This window comes from Neodiprion pinetum, chromosome 7 (genome assembly GCF_021155775.2).
Source record: "Neodiprion pinetum isolate iyNeoPine1 chromosome 7, iyNeoPine1.2, whole genome shotgun sequence".
Taxonomy (NCBI): Eukaryota; Metazoa; Arthropoda; class Insecta; order Hymenoptera; family Diprionidae; genus Neodiprion; species Neodiprion pinetum.
In genome coordinates, this window is record NC_060238.1 from 25124903 (window position 1) to 25140832 (window position 15930).

Below are 15930 nucleotides of genomic sequence, written 5' to 3' on the forward strand. Positions count from 1 at the left end.
CTAATGTAATATACCGTTGTGCACAACACGTTATAAGCAACTGCGTGGCTATTAATTGTAAGTGTAATTATTATTATATTAGGTAGGTATAAATATGCGAGAAACAGGAAATTAATCTAAGTACCGTCGCTGCTCTCTCTCCTCCTTTATTTAACGGGTCATTCGAGTATATTAGCTAACGCATTTTTTTTTGCAAATTTTTGCATCCAATCCCTAGCGACAACGATCGGTAAAGTTTGCTCGGTTTTCCCTACTTCTGTTTTTTAACGTTAGGCAAACGCTTTCTGGAAAACTTTATTGGCAAATCGATTCATTACCTGGAATTTATTAATTATTAAAACGTGAATTCATTATTCATTGTGTATTTTTTAAATGCGTGAATTATTAACATCGCCTTTTAAAGAAATTTTTTTTTTTTATTATTATTCTCAAGCTTTTAGAATTTCACATGTTAGCCAACGCTTGCCTGGAATGCCTAATAGTGTAATTAATAATAAAAAAATTTGATAAAGTTTCTCTGAATGCTCTATCCCTGTTTTATCGTTAGATAATTCTTGAATGGCCCCTTAATTATTAACACGGCGATAAACTTTTGCAGCAAGATATGTTAAACGCGTGTATACGTATTATAGAAACATGTACGATCGAATTGCGAATCGTGGCGTGTTTACTTATTCTCTTCCCGAGATCTCTGCGTCGTTATAAATAATAAATTGAAAATAACAATGAAATATTAAAATACAAAAAAAAAAAATTACGAAAGAAAAGTCGGGCGGAATTTACCGTTCCAAAAAAAAAAAAAACCTGAAACTTATTGATTGATCTTGACGATGATCCTGGGGATGAAATGTTTTTTAAAAATAATTTTTAAAAATTTGACAAGAAACTACCGGCTTATAATACTTCATAGTAGTTATTATTACGTACCTAATATGGGAGATTGAATGATTCATTCGAACAATAAATCTCCATGTGCTATTATGTTGTTATACGTAGGTGATAGTCGTCGTTAACTTATCGATCATTATCGAGAGGATTTTTGTGAAGAAGGCATTTTCACTTCGATGAAAAAGGCGAGGGAGAGACGGTTATAGATAAATAATTGACGATTCGGCAAGTGCCAAAATGTTTTGCCGTGTGACGCAGGAAATGAACCGGTGAAATGTGAATTTAAAATTTCAATGCGAATTCGAACCTTACAATGTATTTCAATAGAGCTTTTCTTTCATTCCCTGATTGATTATACATCACAGGTACGCGATTGCGGAGGGAAAAAATTGTAGTGATAAAAAAAAAAAAAAAAAAAAAAGGGTCGTAAGAAAAGTTTAGGAAAAACGAAAATAATTCCGGTACTGGCCGGATCTTGACGATGTGTTGATAAATCTGAGCAGCATATTATTTTCTCTACATACATACATACTTTAAGCATATGATATACATAATAGTTTAGATTCGGTCAGTTATTATATGCGAAGCACGTTTTGCCGTAACTCTATTTCTTTATCTATATATAATAATAATAATAATCATAATGATCTTGTTGTAATAATAATAATAATAACAACAATAATGATAATTCTGATAACCGATCATCGAAAATTTCTCCGTCAATTCTGGAATATTCATCAATTCATATATATAAATATACTTACGCACAGCGGATAATGATTACAATATGTGATTCGCTGAAATTGTTGTTGTACACAACTTGTAAAGAAAATCGACGTAGGAAAAGGTTGGGAAAAAAATAAGGTGTTTATCGGTGTTTCATGTGTCTTTCGTGAAAGAATGAAATCACAAATATAGTATAATTGCTGCAATCCTTTAACGTAACTTACAATAAAATAATTTTTAACAAGCTACAAAATGAAAGATATTGAAAATATATTTAATCCAATTATAATGTGTGTAAATTACGTATTTTAATTTGCTATTCTTATTACAGGATATTTATACTTGTGCGCACGAGTTTTTTTTTTTTTTGTATTTCTTCACAATCACTTACAATTCTTCGATTCACAATCTTCTATCGAAATTTATCTCAACGTTGTTCCAGATTCCAAGCTTTTCTTGTATGAAATTCGATGTTGCCGACACAATTTCTGTCTAAATCGTAATATCGTTTTTCTCTCGAGAGTTTCGAAAACTGGAAACAATTGGGACGGATTATAATAGTAAATATTACCGGTTCTTTATGACAAAAAAAACAAAACAAAGAAGACAAATAACAATAACAATAATAATAACCGCTACTCGTGCAGCCTGCAAAAATGAGAATTGAAAAGAAAGCTATCTCCGTGACCTCGAATTTTATACGCACCTACAGAATATCGTAAACCATGTATTACTTTATATGTATGTAGAGTAAAGGCAATATCGGGGGGGGGGGGGGGGGGGGGGAGGGGAGGCGGGTAGAAAATTCCATCCGGGTAATTATTGGAATTGTTGTTCGAGTTCTGCAGGGTATCCGGTGTAGGGTATCGAATCGGCCCTCGACGTCATCGCACTATACGGACTTCGTGAACGCTTAAAAGTGCACTGGGACAAGGTGACGTGTTTTAATTTAGTGAAATTCTGTACCTACCATGTATCAGCGAACTACGCGCAAATGCCTTTCCCTTTCTTGCGGTTTTATATGTATATACGTGATATATGGTGTGTGTGTGTGTGTTGCATATAACAGGCTGCAGATTTAAACGGAAGGGAAACTTAACCATCCTCAATCTATATTTGTAACAATAATAGTGAGATGATGCGCTGTTATTATATTGATTTTTAATTCAACCGCAGTCGCGTTATTTTGTTAATTATTTTAATTTGTATATTCATTCTTTTTATACCATGTTTGAAGAACACGTTTTATGTATAACGCGGTACTATATGTATATTACACGTAATTCAGCACGAGAGAAAGAGAGAGAAGAAAGGGAAAGAGAGAAAGAGACGCCTTGAACCTGAGTCTATACGTGTAACGTACTTGCGTGTACCTTATACCTATATGTAGGACCTATACTCACGGCACACGAACGTTTACCGAATGCTTTTACCGTTACCACCTGTTTCACACTCATCTCATCCCGGTTACGGCCGAACACGACGTATAGAATGATTTTTTCAATTTTTAATCCGCCCTGTCATAATACAGAGTTTCACTGTACGTGTTGTTAATTACTTCCGCTTGTGAGAAATGCAATTTTTAGTTGGAATAATATTTGACTTTGTCTTCGACACGTGATAAAAGAGAGAGAGAGAGAGAGAGGGAGAAAGAAAAGGATGATTGAAAAAAAATCATCCGAGTACTGTTCTTTCATCTTTATAATTCACGAAAGACGGCCGACACACACGGAATACAACATCAATCGTATCAAGAGTTCGCGTAATTTCGATTCAAACTGAGTTTGCGCCCCGAGAGCACATGGCCTCTTTATATCCGTAGCCAGATACTCGTGGAATGATAAAATAATTCCACCTTATAACTTTGGCTTGGTTTTCTCGATGCTGCCACTGCTTATTCTGCAGCAAAGATGCCTTCCAGCATGTCTTTCTCTTCTCGGTGAGATTGCGGGGTAAAAAATTCGCTTTCACGAAAGTCATTCTTGCCCATGGATTATGTGCGTACCAAACTCTTGACGCGTGTGTGCGTGTGTGTATGTATGTGTGTCTTTCATTTTCCCATGATTAAAGGTATCTCTCTGTACCGACTCGAAGACTCTGGATAATTGACTCTTTGATCTACCAGTTGGACGATTAAAGATTCGCTCTGCTCGCGAATGACGGAAGGAAGCGTTTATGAGTAATCTAATAACAGCGGTATGTAATTTTCCAGATATAATGTAAGATTTTTTAGTCCAATGAATCTGTATTTACCTCGCCACGTCGTAACGAGTAATTATTTCTAGGACAGCCAGGATGATTCTTGACCCAGTGCGGCGAGTACAATCTGCGGAAATTACCACCGGACTTGAATGAATGGGTCGCGTGTCTTGGGTCTTGAAACTGATTCCCACCTCGTACGAAGAATCCGACAAATGCAAGTATAATTTTCCTCGACCTCTTACGTAAAGTATGTATCACGGGGGAAGCCGGGCTGCGGTAATGATATACGTAGTACTGGGAAAAGGCCTCGATAAGCCTATTGTTGAAAAACCACAAGTGAAGTCAAAGGCGCGCGTTGCTTGTCTCTGCTCTGCCAACCCAGATTTCCTCTCGCGAAGTTGCCGGCCAACTAGGCTATCCGCGGTACGTTTTACCGTTAATACCGTACCTTGCAGTACGCGTTACTTTTCATGCAATTACTAAAAGGCGACCCTTGTTCGAAGACTTTTCTCTCCGCTAGATCAACGAGCAAGCCCAAAATCTGGGCGAGGCTGAGTGAGTACCAATATGGCGCCGGAGAGAGCTGTCAGCTGATTATTTTTTCATCGTTTTCGGCTCTTTGTTCGCCTATCGAGACATATAAAGCCTCGCGCAGGCTCTCAGGCTGCTAAATAATCGCGTCGGATCGATTCGGACGAAAACATGATGCCAAAATTGATGTTTATTACGAAATACGACTTGCTTCCAGAGCGCGGTCGTGTTTTTATTCCGGTTAAGCAAATTCGAGATTCAGCGAAGAATTTTCGTTTCTCCCGACGGAAGGAGCGACGAGTAAATAATAATGATAATAAAGACAAAAAGGAACGCGTGTGAATTACAGCTGCAGGTAGATCGCGAAGAAACTCGGGGCTGGTTTTACGCCTGGGGGCCACAACCGGAGACACAGCGACGCGTCGGGAGTGAGAAGCCGATAGAAAGGCAGCAGCAGGTTACCAGTTATCCGTGGCGCGTCGTCCAGAATGCACGCGATGAGGATACCACGAATATTCTGGCCTGTCGCCGCATGATAAAAATGTACCGTGCGTGTTGTTCTTCATATTACTATTCCCGTTGACGCTATTTTTCAAGTAAAAATATATCCAGTATTTTACCCCAATTAATCTAAGCCCAGCTGCAACTCTATAAAAATAAAAACTGTCAGGCGCGCGCGGTCGAAACTCCCAACTTTCAAATACAAGTTGCGCATCATCGTACGACTGTATTTCGAGGACTCGTGTGAATTTGCCAGTACTTCGACGGATTCGTTACATGTTCAAAGTTCTTTCGTTTCGAGCGGCGGGAAAATTTCTGTTGTTCTGATTTCCCGTCTCCGTCACCAAACGATCAGCCGTTTTTTGTTTCGGGGAATTTATTCCCTCGTACACTTGTTCGTATAATCATATGTCCGTGAATTAGTGACAATTTCAATCGTTATTTACCAAGTTCGAGCAATAATTCTGTTTACCTGCGCTGTACACGCGTATGTTGTATATATATATGTATATATATATAGGACACTTCGGGTGAATTCCGCGGTCAGCTGCTAGATACAGAGAGTCTTGTATTGTACCGTGCTGCTATATCACTGCGGTAAACCGCCTCCTCTCATCGTCGGCAATGTAGCAAGAAGAACGAGATACAGAGCAGAGATTATTCGTTCCCGGGAGTGTCTTCGAGTTGTATCTTCTTCTGTCCACCGTGAAAATTCATCATATATAACATAGGATGCAGTTCCGTATTTCATCCGAGGGATGACAGGACTCGCGATTTACATCGGCAGGAATCGAGTACATTCACCGTAAACGTTGACTGAAAACGTGATGGACAGGCGGCTTTCGAAGTGTTGGATAATTATACGGAATATATATAAGCTACAAGGTAAGCGGTAAAAAAATTTTATGCTCAAGGCGGAAAGTATTTAAATTTTCATCACATCTTACACGCGTGCGTTTATGTTATTTACATGTATAGACAAACTTGCGGTATTAGCCGTATGTATAGGTTTGACCGAATGATGAGAGTACAGTTTCTAACCTCTTAAAAATTTAGGTATCTTAGCGATTATCGGCGATAGAAATGCCAGAAACGGAAAATCTATACTCGCGTTGCATCGTGGGAGCAGATCAATTGTTTTATTCACCGCCGATTTGTTGGCGGTAAATTTAAATCTCTCTGGAACGTTGACCACTGATCGTTCATCCTTGAGATTAAGTATACGTTCCAATTATACTTCTTATCATCGACCAATTCCGCGTCGAGCGTTTAACGATGAAGTTACCGCTTAAAACCGAGACCGTAGTCGGATCTCGTATGGGCAAGACAAGGTCTATACGGTAAACTCGTGTAGACCTACATATTTCGAATGCTTGTGTGTACATACTCTGTGGATAAAAGATGCGTGGAAAGAGACGGCCGGCCTAGATTCATCGAGCTGGGAGATGTAACAAGGTCTCGTCGTTTATTCGCATCATGCGCTTCTGCACACATCATAAGTATGCCCACCTGTAAATCGTAATACATACCTACATATTAGGGTGGGTTGACATTTGTTAACTTCTTTTTTTTTCTTTCCAAGTACTGAAAAAAACAAACATTGTCTTAAAACCTGGAGGAAGTAGGAAAGTATTTAGAGGTCTCTAACAATTATTGATATATTTTTGATTTATTTTTATCTGCACACCTTGCGGACTTGTATGTAGTTTAATATTAATAAAAAATATTACAATAACTGGTAGCGACTTTAAATATTTTCCCATCTCCTCCAGGTTTTACGACGAATTTTTCTCAGTATTTGTCGAAAATTTTTCGAGTGGCAACTTAGAAAGAAAACGTTAAAAAATGAACCACCCTACTATATACGTACGTACATTTCGGGGTTATATGTTTCCAGAAATTACAGCGCTGAACAAACGTTTCCGAGAAATTTGCGATCACGGATCGATGATTTTTATAGCATTTACGAAAGGCAGTCTGTTTCGAGATTGATTTTTAAACTCGTTAATATCGGTAATTATGTGTATATTCATAGGTACAGAGGGAATAGAAACTTTCTCCGTTGTTATATCGCAAAATTAATTGCATTCGATACGGTTCGGGGAATTGCGCATTATATTCGTATAAGGTAATTGTTTATTATTACGCTGTCATAACAACACTGCAGAGTATTTGGTTATTTTTCTCTTTCGAATCACTGTACTTATGTCACTGTCGTGTGAAATTTTTACAAAATTCCACGATGCAAAACCAGTTTTACTCAACACGCGTGAGCCGCTTCAGATACTTGACAAATTATACAGGCCACGCTACCGGCCGAATCTCCAGAATTATTTACCAAGGGATTCACAGATCCGCGAAATTCCGACAATCCATGATTTTTCGATTTTTTTTATTCTCGCTTTGTTACAGGCGTAATTAAAGAACGTAACAATAAACATCAGGAATCATTGTTTTTTCCCCACCTTTTTCAATAATTAATTTTAACCATTTGTTTCGTTACGATATTATACAAGACATCATCGATTGCGTGAGAAAACGTAACGACAAGTAGTTTGCGGAGAATGCGTATGTATGTATAAAAATATACCATTACAATACCTGCATGGATAATTATTATTCAGTTTTCTACGAGTGTGTGTGTGTGTGTGTGTGTATATACTATGTAATGTACTTACCTACATTATATGTGCAACGCTGTCGAGACCCGTCAGGTGTGACGTCTAGCCGTCATATGTACACCGTTCTTTCTCTCTCTCTTTCTGTTATTTGCGTAACATTTCCTCTATTGTCGGGTTGGACAACGGTCGGTTACTCGTTTCGTCGTGGAAAAAAAAAAAGAAAAAAGAAAAAAAAAACCACGAGAAGAAAGAAGAATAAAAAAAAGGGAACTAAAACCTCCCATATACCGGATGCCGCTTTTCATAGTTAGCCACAAGCCTCAATGTGCAGTCTCGAGTTGAATGCTGCGCGTGTAACATCGTTTACCACTTCCGATAACTGTGTACAATTTGAAAGAAATCGGATAATATACGTCGTGGTTTTTTTTTTTTTTTTTGTTGTTTTTCTTTTTTTATCGTCATTTTCTTTAGTTCGTTTCTTCGTCTCCTCGCTAACTCGGGCACGCGTTAATTTTTTCATTCTTCAATTTTATTGCGTACTAATTTTCAGGCCGGTCAAAGCCTCCGAGCCGTATATAAAATGCTCCTCCATTATTCTCCCCGTTCAATTACCCAGCCAGATTTGGGCTCACATTGGCATCTACCACCTACCTGTGCCATCCAACTATACCAACTTCGAGATCGAGGTTCGACTCGAATCGACTCGAATCGCGTTTAATACAAGTCCACGATTTTAGTATATTATACACGTGTATGCGCAGGTATCACCGTCTTCTCTGACTGTAAAACAGGTTCTGAATCGTATGTCGAAATACGCGGGTTCTTGCCGATCGTTCCATATGTAACATGTAGGTGTGTGTTTCTTTTGCGTAGGTATAAAAATTACGATTTTCGACTAGGCCGGTTATTTTTTTTTTTTTTTTTTTCCCACTTACGCACCCTTCGAAAATTTAATTTTTTACCCTTCAACGAAGTCTCGTCAAACCGGAATTCGGAAGTGAAAATTCTAAAAGTACCGGTTGCAATTTTTCAAACACTCTATTAACCGAAATATCTCTATAACTGTACAAGTCGGAATGCTGTATTCGATTTCATTTAATAGATAATCAAATTTTGTATCAAAAAGGTCAAGACTATACTATAAACTCGAATCTTCATCTTGTATTCGATACGAACGTTTAAATTTGACTGCATATATACAAACATTATATTCGAGATGAGTGAATCGCAAGTTTTGAAATTTTGAAAATTACCTTCGTTCGTTATTTTTCTCTTTTCCTCTTCTCCGCTATCTTGACTCTACGTTATAAATTTTTCGCAACGCGTTGCGAATTCTCTCACGTCTCGTCCTTTTTCAAGGCATACGTGTGTCGCGTGTGTACGTACGAGGCGCACGATGCGTCTGAAAAATATCTCACAAGTGTGTTGTTGCGTGCGTGCACACGTCGGGAGATGAGACGAGAGTAACTCGAGGAAGATAGCCGGTGTATAAGGCTCTTTTAACGTTCGAGTGATGTTAGGAATGCACGCGGCGGAGACGGCAGAAACCACCGCCGGCGTCGGGGACCGTTACTCGCACTTGTACGGGCACCGATCTCTTCAAAAGAGAGTTAACCACCTACCGTCATCATCCTCGTCGTCGTCATCCTGCCGACACTCGCGCATGGACCAAACCCTGGCCGAATACCGTCATCCCAAGTCGTCGCGGAGCCGGAGATCGATTTAGGCAATAGGTCAATTAAACTTGTTGCGTATTTAACACTTTGAGTCCCAGTGGCGAATCACCTATTTTATATACATTTTTTTTTTGCATGTTTAGAATACTTTGAAAACGTATTTCTTTGCGGTTTTTTTCAAAGGTCGCTGATTTAATGAACTCAAAATGGCGGATCAAATATGCCCGACGAAAATTTCAGATTCGATCGAATCCGGAGAAAAAACTCTGTGACGAGGATGTGTTTTCGAAAATTCGGTACAACGAATCCAATCAGCGACCCCTCAAATCCCTGCGTAGAGTTCTTTTTTTTTTTTTTTTACCTTATTCGATTGAATTTGAAATTTTCGTCCATGTCGTATTCGATCCACCATCGCGAATCTTTGAAGTCTGCTTTCAGATTATTAATCAGCGAGCCCGAAACCCACAGAATACTATCTTGTTGTCAAAGTTGACTCGGGGCAACAAAGTGTGACTCAAAGTGTTAAGTGACAACCGAATGAAACCCCAGTCGGACAAAATGTAAAAACCTAACGTGATTTAGTGTAATTTAGATATCATACCGAACTTTCAAACGTCGCGCACCGCAAATTCTTCGCGACTTGCAGATCTCGCCGATTTGCTAACGCGATATTCTACTTTCTATTTCCTACATTCTTCGCCGAGTCGCCTAGTCGGGGTCGCAGGTCGAGGGTCTCTTGTGACCCTGTTGTGCGGTTGCTGATATATCAATCGGATTCCGGTGGGAGAAAGAGAAAAAGAGAAAAAGAGAAAAAGAGAAAAAGAGAAAGAGAGAGAGAGAGAGAGAGAGCAAGGTAGAAAAGAATTTTCGAGCTCTGTACCCGCATATCATACATGTGTCTATAATATATCTATAGGTACATGTATTACAATTACGATATTATACTTTCTCCCGATGATCGGGGTGTTTAGAAATCTTTACGTCTATTCGCGTTATTATTATTACTATTATTGTTGTTATTGTTGTTGTTGTTGTTATATCGGAAATGAAGAGAAGAATAATTACGCTCGACGGAGGAGGAAATTAAATTGGTATGTATGTTATGAGAAACTCCGAGAGGCCTTTGATCGTTGAACAAACGTGACAAAGCTGCGCGTGGATATAATATTCGGTTGAAACGAGTAGGCGGGATCAAAGTTACGTGGAGTTTCTTACCGGTTGATAGTCTTGCTTTGGTGCGATTATGAATTTTGTAATTTAACGACGTTATTTGCATATCCTGATACAGAGAAAGAGAGAGAGAGAGAGAGAGAGAGAGAGAGAGAGACGAAGAAGCTACTAACGGAGCAATCGTGATGTGATCAGGCTGAAAAGAGAGAAACGGAGACGATTCGGTGCCGATTTCTTCACATTAAGCTTATAAACGACGAAATATTTATATACTGTGTATTGACAATCTGTTAAATAAACTTAAAACTTATATAATTCCAGGGTTTGGCTATTACTCGACGGCATAACTCTGGATTAACCGAGGCGTATGTATATATGCATGCACCTATATATACACGTTGCTGTGCGGAGGAAGAGGAGCGGATGAAATAATGAATGGACCAAATTGAGAGATCGCTGATGTCGAGTGATATAAAAAAAAAAAAGGAGAGTTTCTCGTTGAAGGAAAAAATAAATAAATAAATAAAAACGGAAGATATTAAAGAAAAAGGCAAAGAATTGGAGAAAGATGGAGATTCTGAAGAACGGACACGAGGAATTCGTCACCGTTGTTAGCGTGGGCAACGCGGATGCCGCGGAATTGGAGAATTTCGTGACTGTCTTGTCGATCGGAAACGGGACGGATAATATCGACGGGGTTAAAAAACGGTCCGATAACGAGAACGGCGCTCAAGTCGACGATGATCGCGAGGAGAGGAACGAGGCCATCGGACCCGAGGCACACCCCGAAGAAGAGGTCGACGTTTTCAGACTCCCGGGGGAACGGCTGGGGTTCGGGCTGAAATTCGAGGGCGGTAACAAGACCTCGGAGAAGGTCAGGAAGCTCTTCGTTCAAAGCTGCGCTTCCGAGAGTCCCGCAAGCCGGGCGGTTTGCTCCTGGGGAACACTTGGCGAAGGAGACGAGGTGAGGGTCTGAGTTGGAAGTATTCGTTTGTTGCGTTGTTGGATAGATATTCTTAGCCAAAAGCGAGTCGCGGTGAGAATTAGGAGAAAAAAGAAAATTGACAAATATTAATCGTGACTGAGTTGATGAGATAAATTGATAAATTGGTTAGACAAAAATTTGTGCAACAAATATCCGGTGGAATTTTTTTGAATTTTCTGTAAAATGAATTCAATGATGCTACTACATGTGTATGATTTTTTTGGAATTCTCGACGATTTTGAAATACCTGTTTTAGAGAATTTTAAAAATTTTCAAAAACGGAGATCGAGTCCTGAGGTTCTGTATAGGTTTTCGTAAATGGTTGTACATTAGATAAGACTGAAGAAATTTCAAAGGCAGGAACGAATAATTTCATAAACAGAGCGTTGGAAAATTATGAACTACGGAATTATAAAAAATTTCTGAAAATTCCAAAAAAATTCGTAGGTATTCAGAAAAATCAATGATTTCATTTCATACGCGGCAAAGAAAATTTCACTAGATATTTGTCACGCAAATATTTATTCTTCCTTCGAATTATACCTGGTCTCCGAATATTCGCGGCATCGGAAATAAAAAGACACGTAACGTTCAAAACTCGGCTAATGGGTTTATAGATATAGGTAGATCACACGGGTGATGGAGAGAACGGGTCTAGTGAGATGTTGCTGTAAGAAATAGTCAATGGTAAAGAGCCTGCGGAAGAAAAAGATGAAACGAGATTGAAACGAAACTAGGCGAACACTCTAACCGAACAACAACGCCTTGAATTCGATGATCGGTTTTAATGCCGGCAATTTTATACGGGTGTATAGGTATAATATAGCTTTCACGATGCACGGTATGTAGGTAGGTAGGTAGGTAGGTACTGCCTACATACCTAGCTATAATACCTTCGTCTATATCCGGCGTGGTTATCTCTCGCGGTATGTGGCCCATGGAATTCCAGATCGAATAAGACTAGCCGACGATTTACCGCGGCGATCTTTATTTTTCTTCCTTTTACACTTCTCTTCATTTTATTCTATACTATACTTTTTCTTTTCGAGGGAGATGAATGGATAGACAGATGTATGTGGATCGAAATAAAGATAGATAAAAAGTGGAGAAGCGAAAAACACGCACATACGGTTTTTTTTCCCAATCCTATTTTTCTCGACGTTCTAGATTGTTTCCTTTAATCTTCGGTTTTTTCCTTTTTTTCATTTCTAATCGCTTCTATTTATAAACCGCCAGACGATGTGTTTTTGATTTCTATAATTACCGTGGTCGATATAACGGACACCGGACTTCGGTAAACGTAATTATATACCTTGACGATCTCTTCTCTAATAATACAAATGCATCCGTTTGAAGTTTCAATTATATTTTAGAAATGAAACATTCGATTATAAATACAGGTTCTGTAATAAGTATATACATTGCTATGGCGGCCGGAGGAGCACATAGATAAAATGTAGGATATATATAAACGATCGTATCCCGAGGAAGAGAAAATTGCTAAACGATAATACAATACAGCTGCGTAATTGCAATTTTATTTTGTTAGTTTTTTTGATTTTTTTTTGTTTTTTGTTTTCTTTTTCCTTACACGAGGTACTTTTTCTTTCTATATATCACACTCGTATCCATATAACGTGGGTATAATTAGGTATTAACGATCTGTACTTTCACGAGAAAATGAAAGCAAGGCAATTGTCGAATAATCATTTTTTTTTCATTTATTAATTTTTTTTTTTTTTTCAAGAAATTTGATAAACCATGGACAGCCGATCACTGACAGACTTTGCGTTTTCCTGAACCGCAGGTGCTGAGCATCGACGGAGTACCCGTGACGGAAATGACGCGTTTGGACTGCGTACGAAGGCTGAAGGAGTCCCAGCTTGTGATAAAGCTCCTGGTTCGTTACAGGGGCGCTTTGAGGCCCGAGGTTGTTAGCGCGGAGCGTAAATCTTCACCGGAGAAAAGGATCGGCAAAGTTCCGCCGGAACTTCCGGCCGCACCGCCTCCGGTTCCGCCGAGGAAATTGCGTCAGCCTCGAGGACCCGCCGACGGAGACGCTAATCCGAGTCCGGTGCGGAAACCGGCGACCTGGGACAGTCCGAAATCTACCGGATCCTCGTCATCGTCGACGTATAATTCCACGGAGGATCAATCCACCGTCAGGAGTCAAGGATCTTCTTGCAGCAAGTCGGCTTCATTCGAAAGTTGCAATTCCGCCGGCTCGTCAAAGTCAAACTCGAAGAATTCAAGCCCGAATAAAAATTCAACGACGACGAACAACGTTAAAACCCAATCTCCAGATATGAACAAGTCTAGACTTCAGGTATTGTGCGGAACGGGGATTACAATTTTCCTCCTTTTTCTTTTTTTTCTTCACATCTAGTTGTTTTTTCATTTTAGTCTTCTTAAAAACAACTTCTACAGTCTAATTGTGTGTATCGAGTATTCAGAAGAGGTTGCTTCGTAGCGCATTCATCATCTACGCGATTCAATGATGCATCGGAATTCTTTTATACACGTCGTTTTATCACCTCCATAACATTTTATCAATTGTTATTCATCAAGTAGAATTTACGCTACCGATCGCTGGTTATTCGATGCGTTTGTTCGAAATACATTTATTGAAAGATGGTAAAACTAATGGGTGGAGGTAAAATTTTTGAAAAACAGACTACACATTAACATTCGGACATCCATAAATTACGTCATCGAATTTTGATGGTTTCTGCCCCCCACCCTCCTATTCCTATTTAGGCGTGTAATACGATTTTTCGGGTAAAATTTTTTTTTAAACTAGCATAATGTAAGGAAGTATGTATATATGCATTACAGATACTTTATCCCAATACTTGAAATGTTTATATTGAATACTTAGGTAATTTTGATGCATTTACATGATCATATTTAAATAGTATGATCTTTTTATTTGTAAATTTCGCTTCTTGCATATGACGTCATAATTTCTGTATTTCAATATTTGGAATGGCCGATACATCGAAATTTCAAACATTCGAAAGTAAAATAAAGAAAGACGAATTGTTCGAAGTCTTTCGTTGTTTTACTTTCGCATGTTCGGAAATTTCCATACACAGGCAATACCAGATATTGATCCTTCCAAGTTTTAATCCCCCCCTCCCCTCAACACTTTGTTCCCGTAATCTGGTGCATTCTAGGACGAAAATAGAAAATAATACTGTTTTTAAACTCCCGATTTCCTCCCTCAGGAACCCGCCGAAGCTTTGGTATACCTGGACGCTCGTTCCCACGACGGTTGCAGCAGTACTCAAGGCAGCACATCGGACGACACGGGGAGTTCAATGTCGACGGTTATCGATCGTTTCTCATCCTCGGATCGTTTCTCGATCAAGTCGACAACCTCGACGGCGTCAACGGCCTCGGAACACCCTCAAAACCCGCACCTCCAGGTTGTCGAAAAGGGAATCACGCCGCCGGCGAAGAATCAGCAGCAGAACATGACCGAGGCTCCGGTTGAGATATCGGCAGCGGACAACGTTGACCTGGTTCGTCTTCTCGCGCCGTTCGATCATCTGGAAAGAGAGTTCGGCTCCAATCCTCCGAGTAGCGATTACCTTCTTGCTCGGCTGGCAAACTCGGAGGCTGTTACCTTCGTCGAGTCCCTCGGGGACGGGGGTGACGGCGTCGTCGAGAGAGTGACGGCCGTCGTAGCGCCAAACACCGTCCTCATAGAGGAGACGATCACCCTCCAGCCGCCACTCAGCTTCCAGGATGCGCCGCTCAGCTACGGACACGAGACGAGACCGGGACTCGTTTATACCGATCTCGCTGCCGACTCGACGACACACTTCAGGCCCATCAAGGACGACGCCCTTGTCGTCGAATGCGTCAATGGTAACGTCGATCAGGTCGTCAGGGACGAGGGTCCACCACTTCCGGCACGGAACAACCACGTGAATAGGGTCAGCGTTAATCGGGACACCTCCGAGGAACCTGCTCCTGCTCTTCCCCCGAAACCTATGCCCAGAAGGGACGTTAAAGCGAAGAGGAAACGACCACCTCCTCCGCCCCCGCCACCGCCGAGACGCGATATTCAACCACCTCCGGAGACCAAGGGGGAATTGGAAGAGGAGTCGCGGACTATCGAGTCCGGCGATGTTGAGAAGAAGGAGGAGGGATCGTCGAGTGAAGGAATTGGGGAGGAGGAGGAAATGCGAGATGTGATGAGGAGGAAGAACGAGAGGAATCTAGAGATTTCTGGTACCAACAAGATCATGGAAATAATCGAGATGAAGAAGGCGAAGGCTATGGCTGATGGTACCAAGTCGAAGGATGACGTCGACTCGGAACTGAGCGAGGAAGTGACCGTGGCCGAGGAGGACGACAAGGGCGACGACGAGGAAACCGAGACACCCGTCGACGGGCGCAAGGAGGATGAAAAGATCACGTATTGGTCCCTCGACGAGGTCGGCAACGAGCTCAGGAACTCCGAGTTCGCTGATACCATCCTCGGGGATGCCGAGGTGTGCAACGATGACGAGGATTCGACCGACGATAGTGACGGCGACAGTTACTACTGGCAGAGTAATTTGGCGACGATAGGCGAGGAGGAGGAAACCAACTCGTTGGAATTCACGAACGCGTAAGTGGA

General features: G+C 40.5%; 1 protein-coding gene and 1 long non-coding RNA gene across 2 annotated transcripts in view; one reads left to right on the forward strand and one right to left on the reverse strand.

Moving 5' to 3' along the window:
- Positions 1-1490: 1490 nt before the first annotated feature.
- LOC124223528 (uncharacterized) lies at positions 1491-4194 on the reverse strand. Its single transcript, XR_006884322.2, has 2 exons — positions 3868-4194; positions 1491-2146 (listed from the first exon to the last, which is right to left on the reverse strand). It is a non-coding gene; the product is annotated as an uncharacterized lncRNA (long non-coding RNA).
- A 624-nt stretch (positions 4195-4818) lies between these two features.
- Positions 4819-15930, forward strand: part of bbg (big bang) — a 40980-nt gene continuing 29868 nt past the window's right edge. The window contains exons 1-4 of the mRNA XM_046635536.2: positions 4819-5733; positions 10637-11279; positions 13108-13626; positions 14528-15921. Coding sequence (XP_046491492.1) covers positions 10884-11279; positions 13108-13626; positions 14528-15921 — 2309 coding nt within the window. The 5' untranslated portion in view covers positions 4819-5733; positions 10637-10883. The remainder of the gene's footprint in view (positions 5734-10636; positions 11280-13107; positions 13627-14527; positions 15922-15930) is intronic.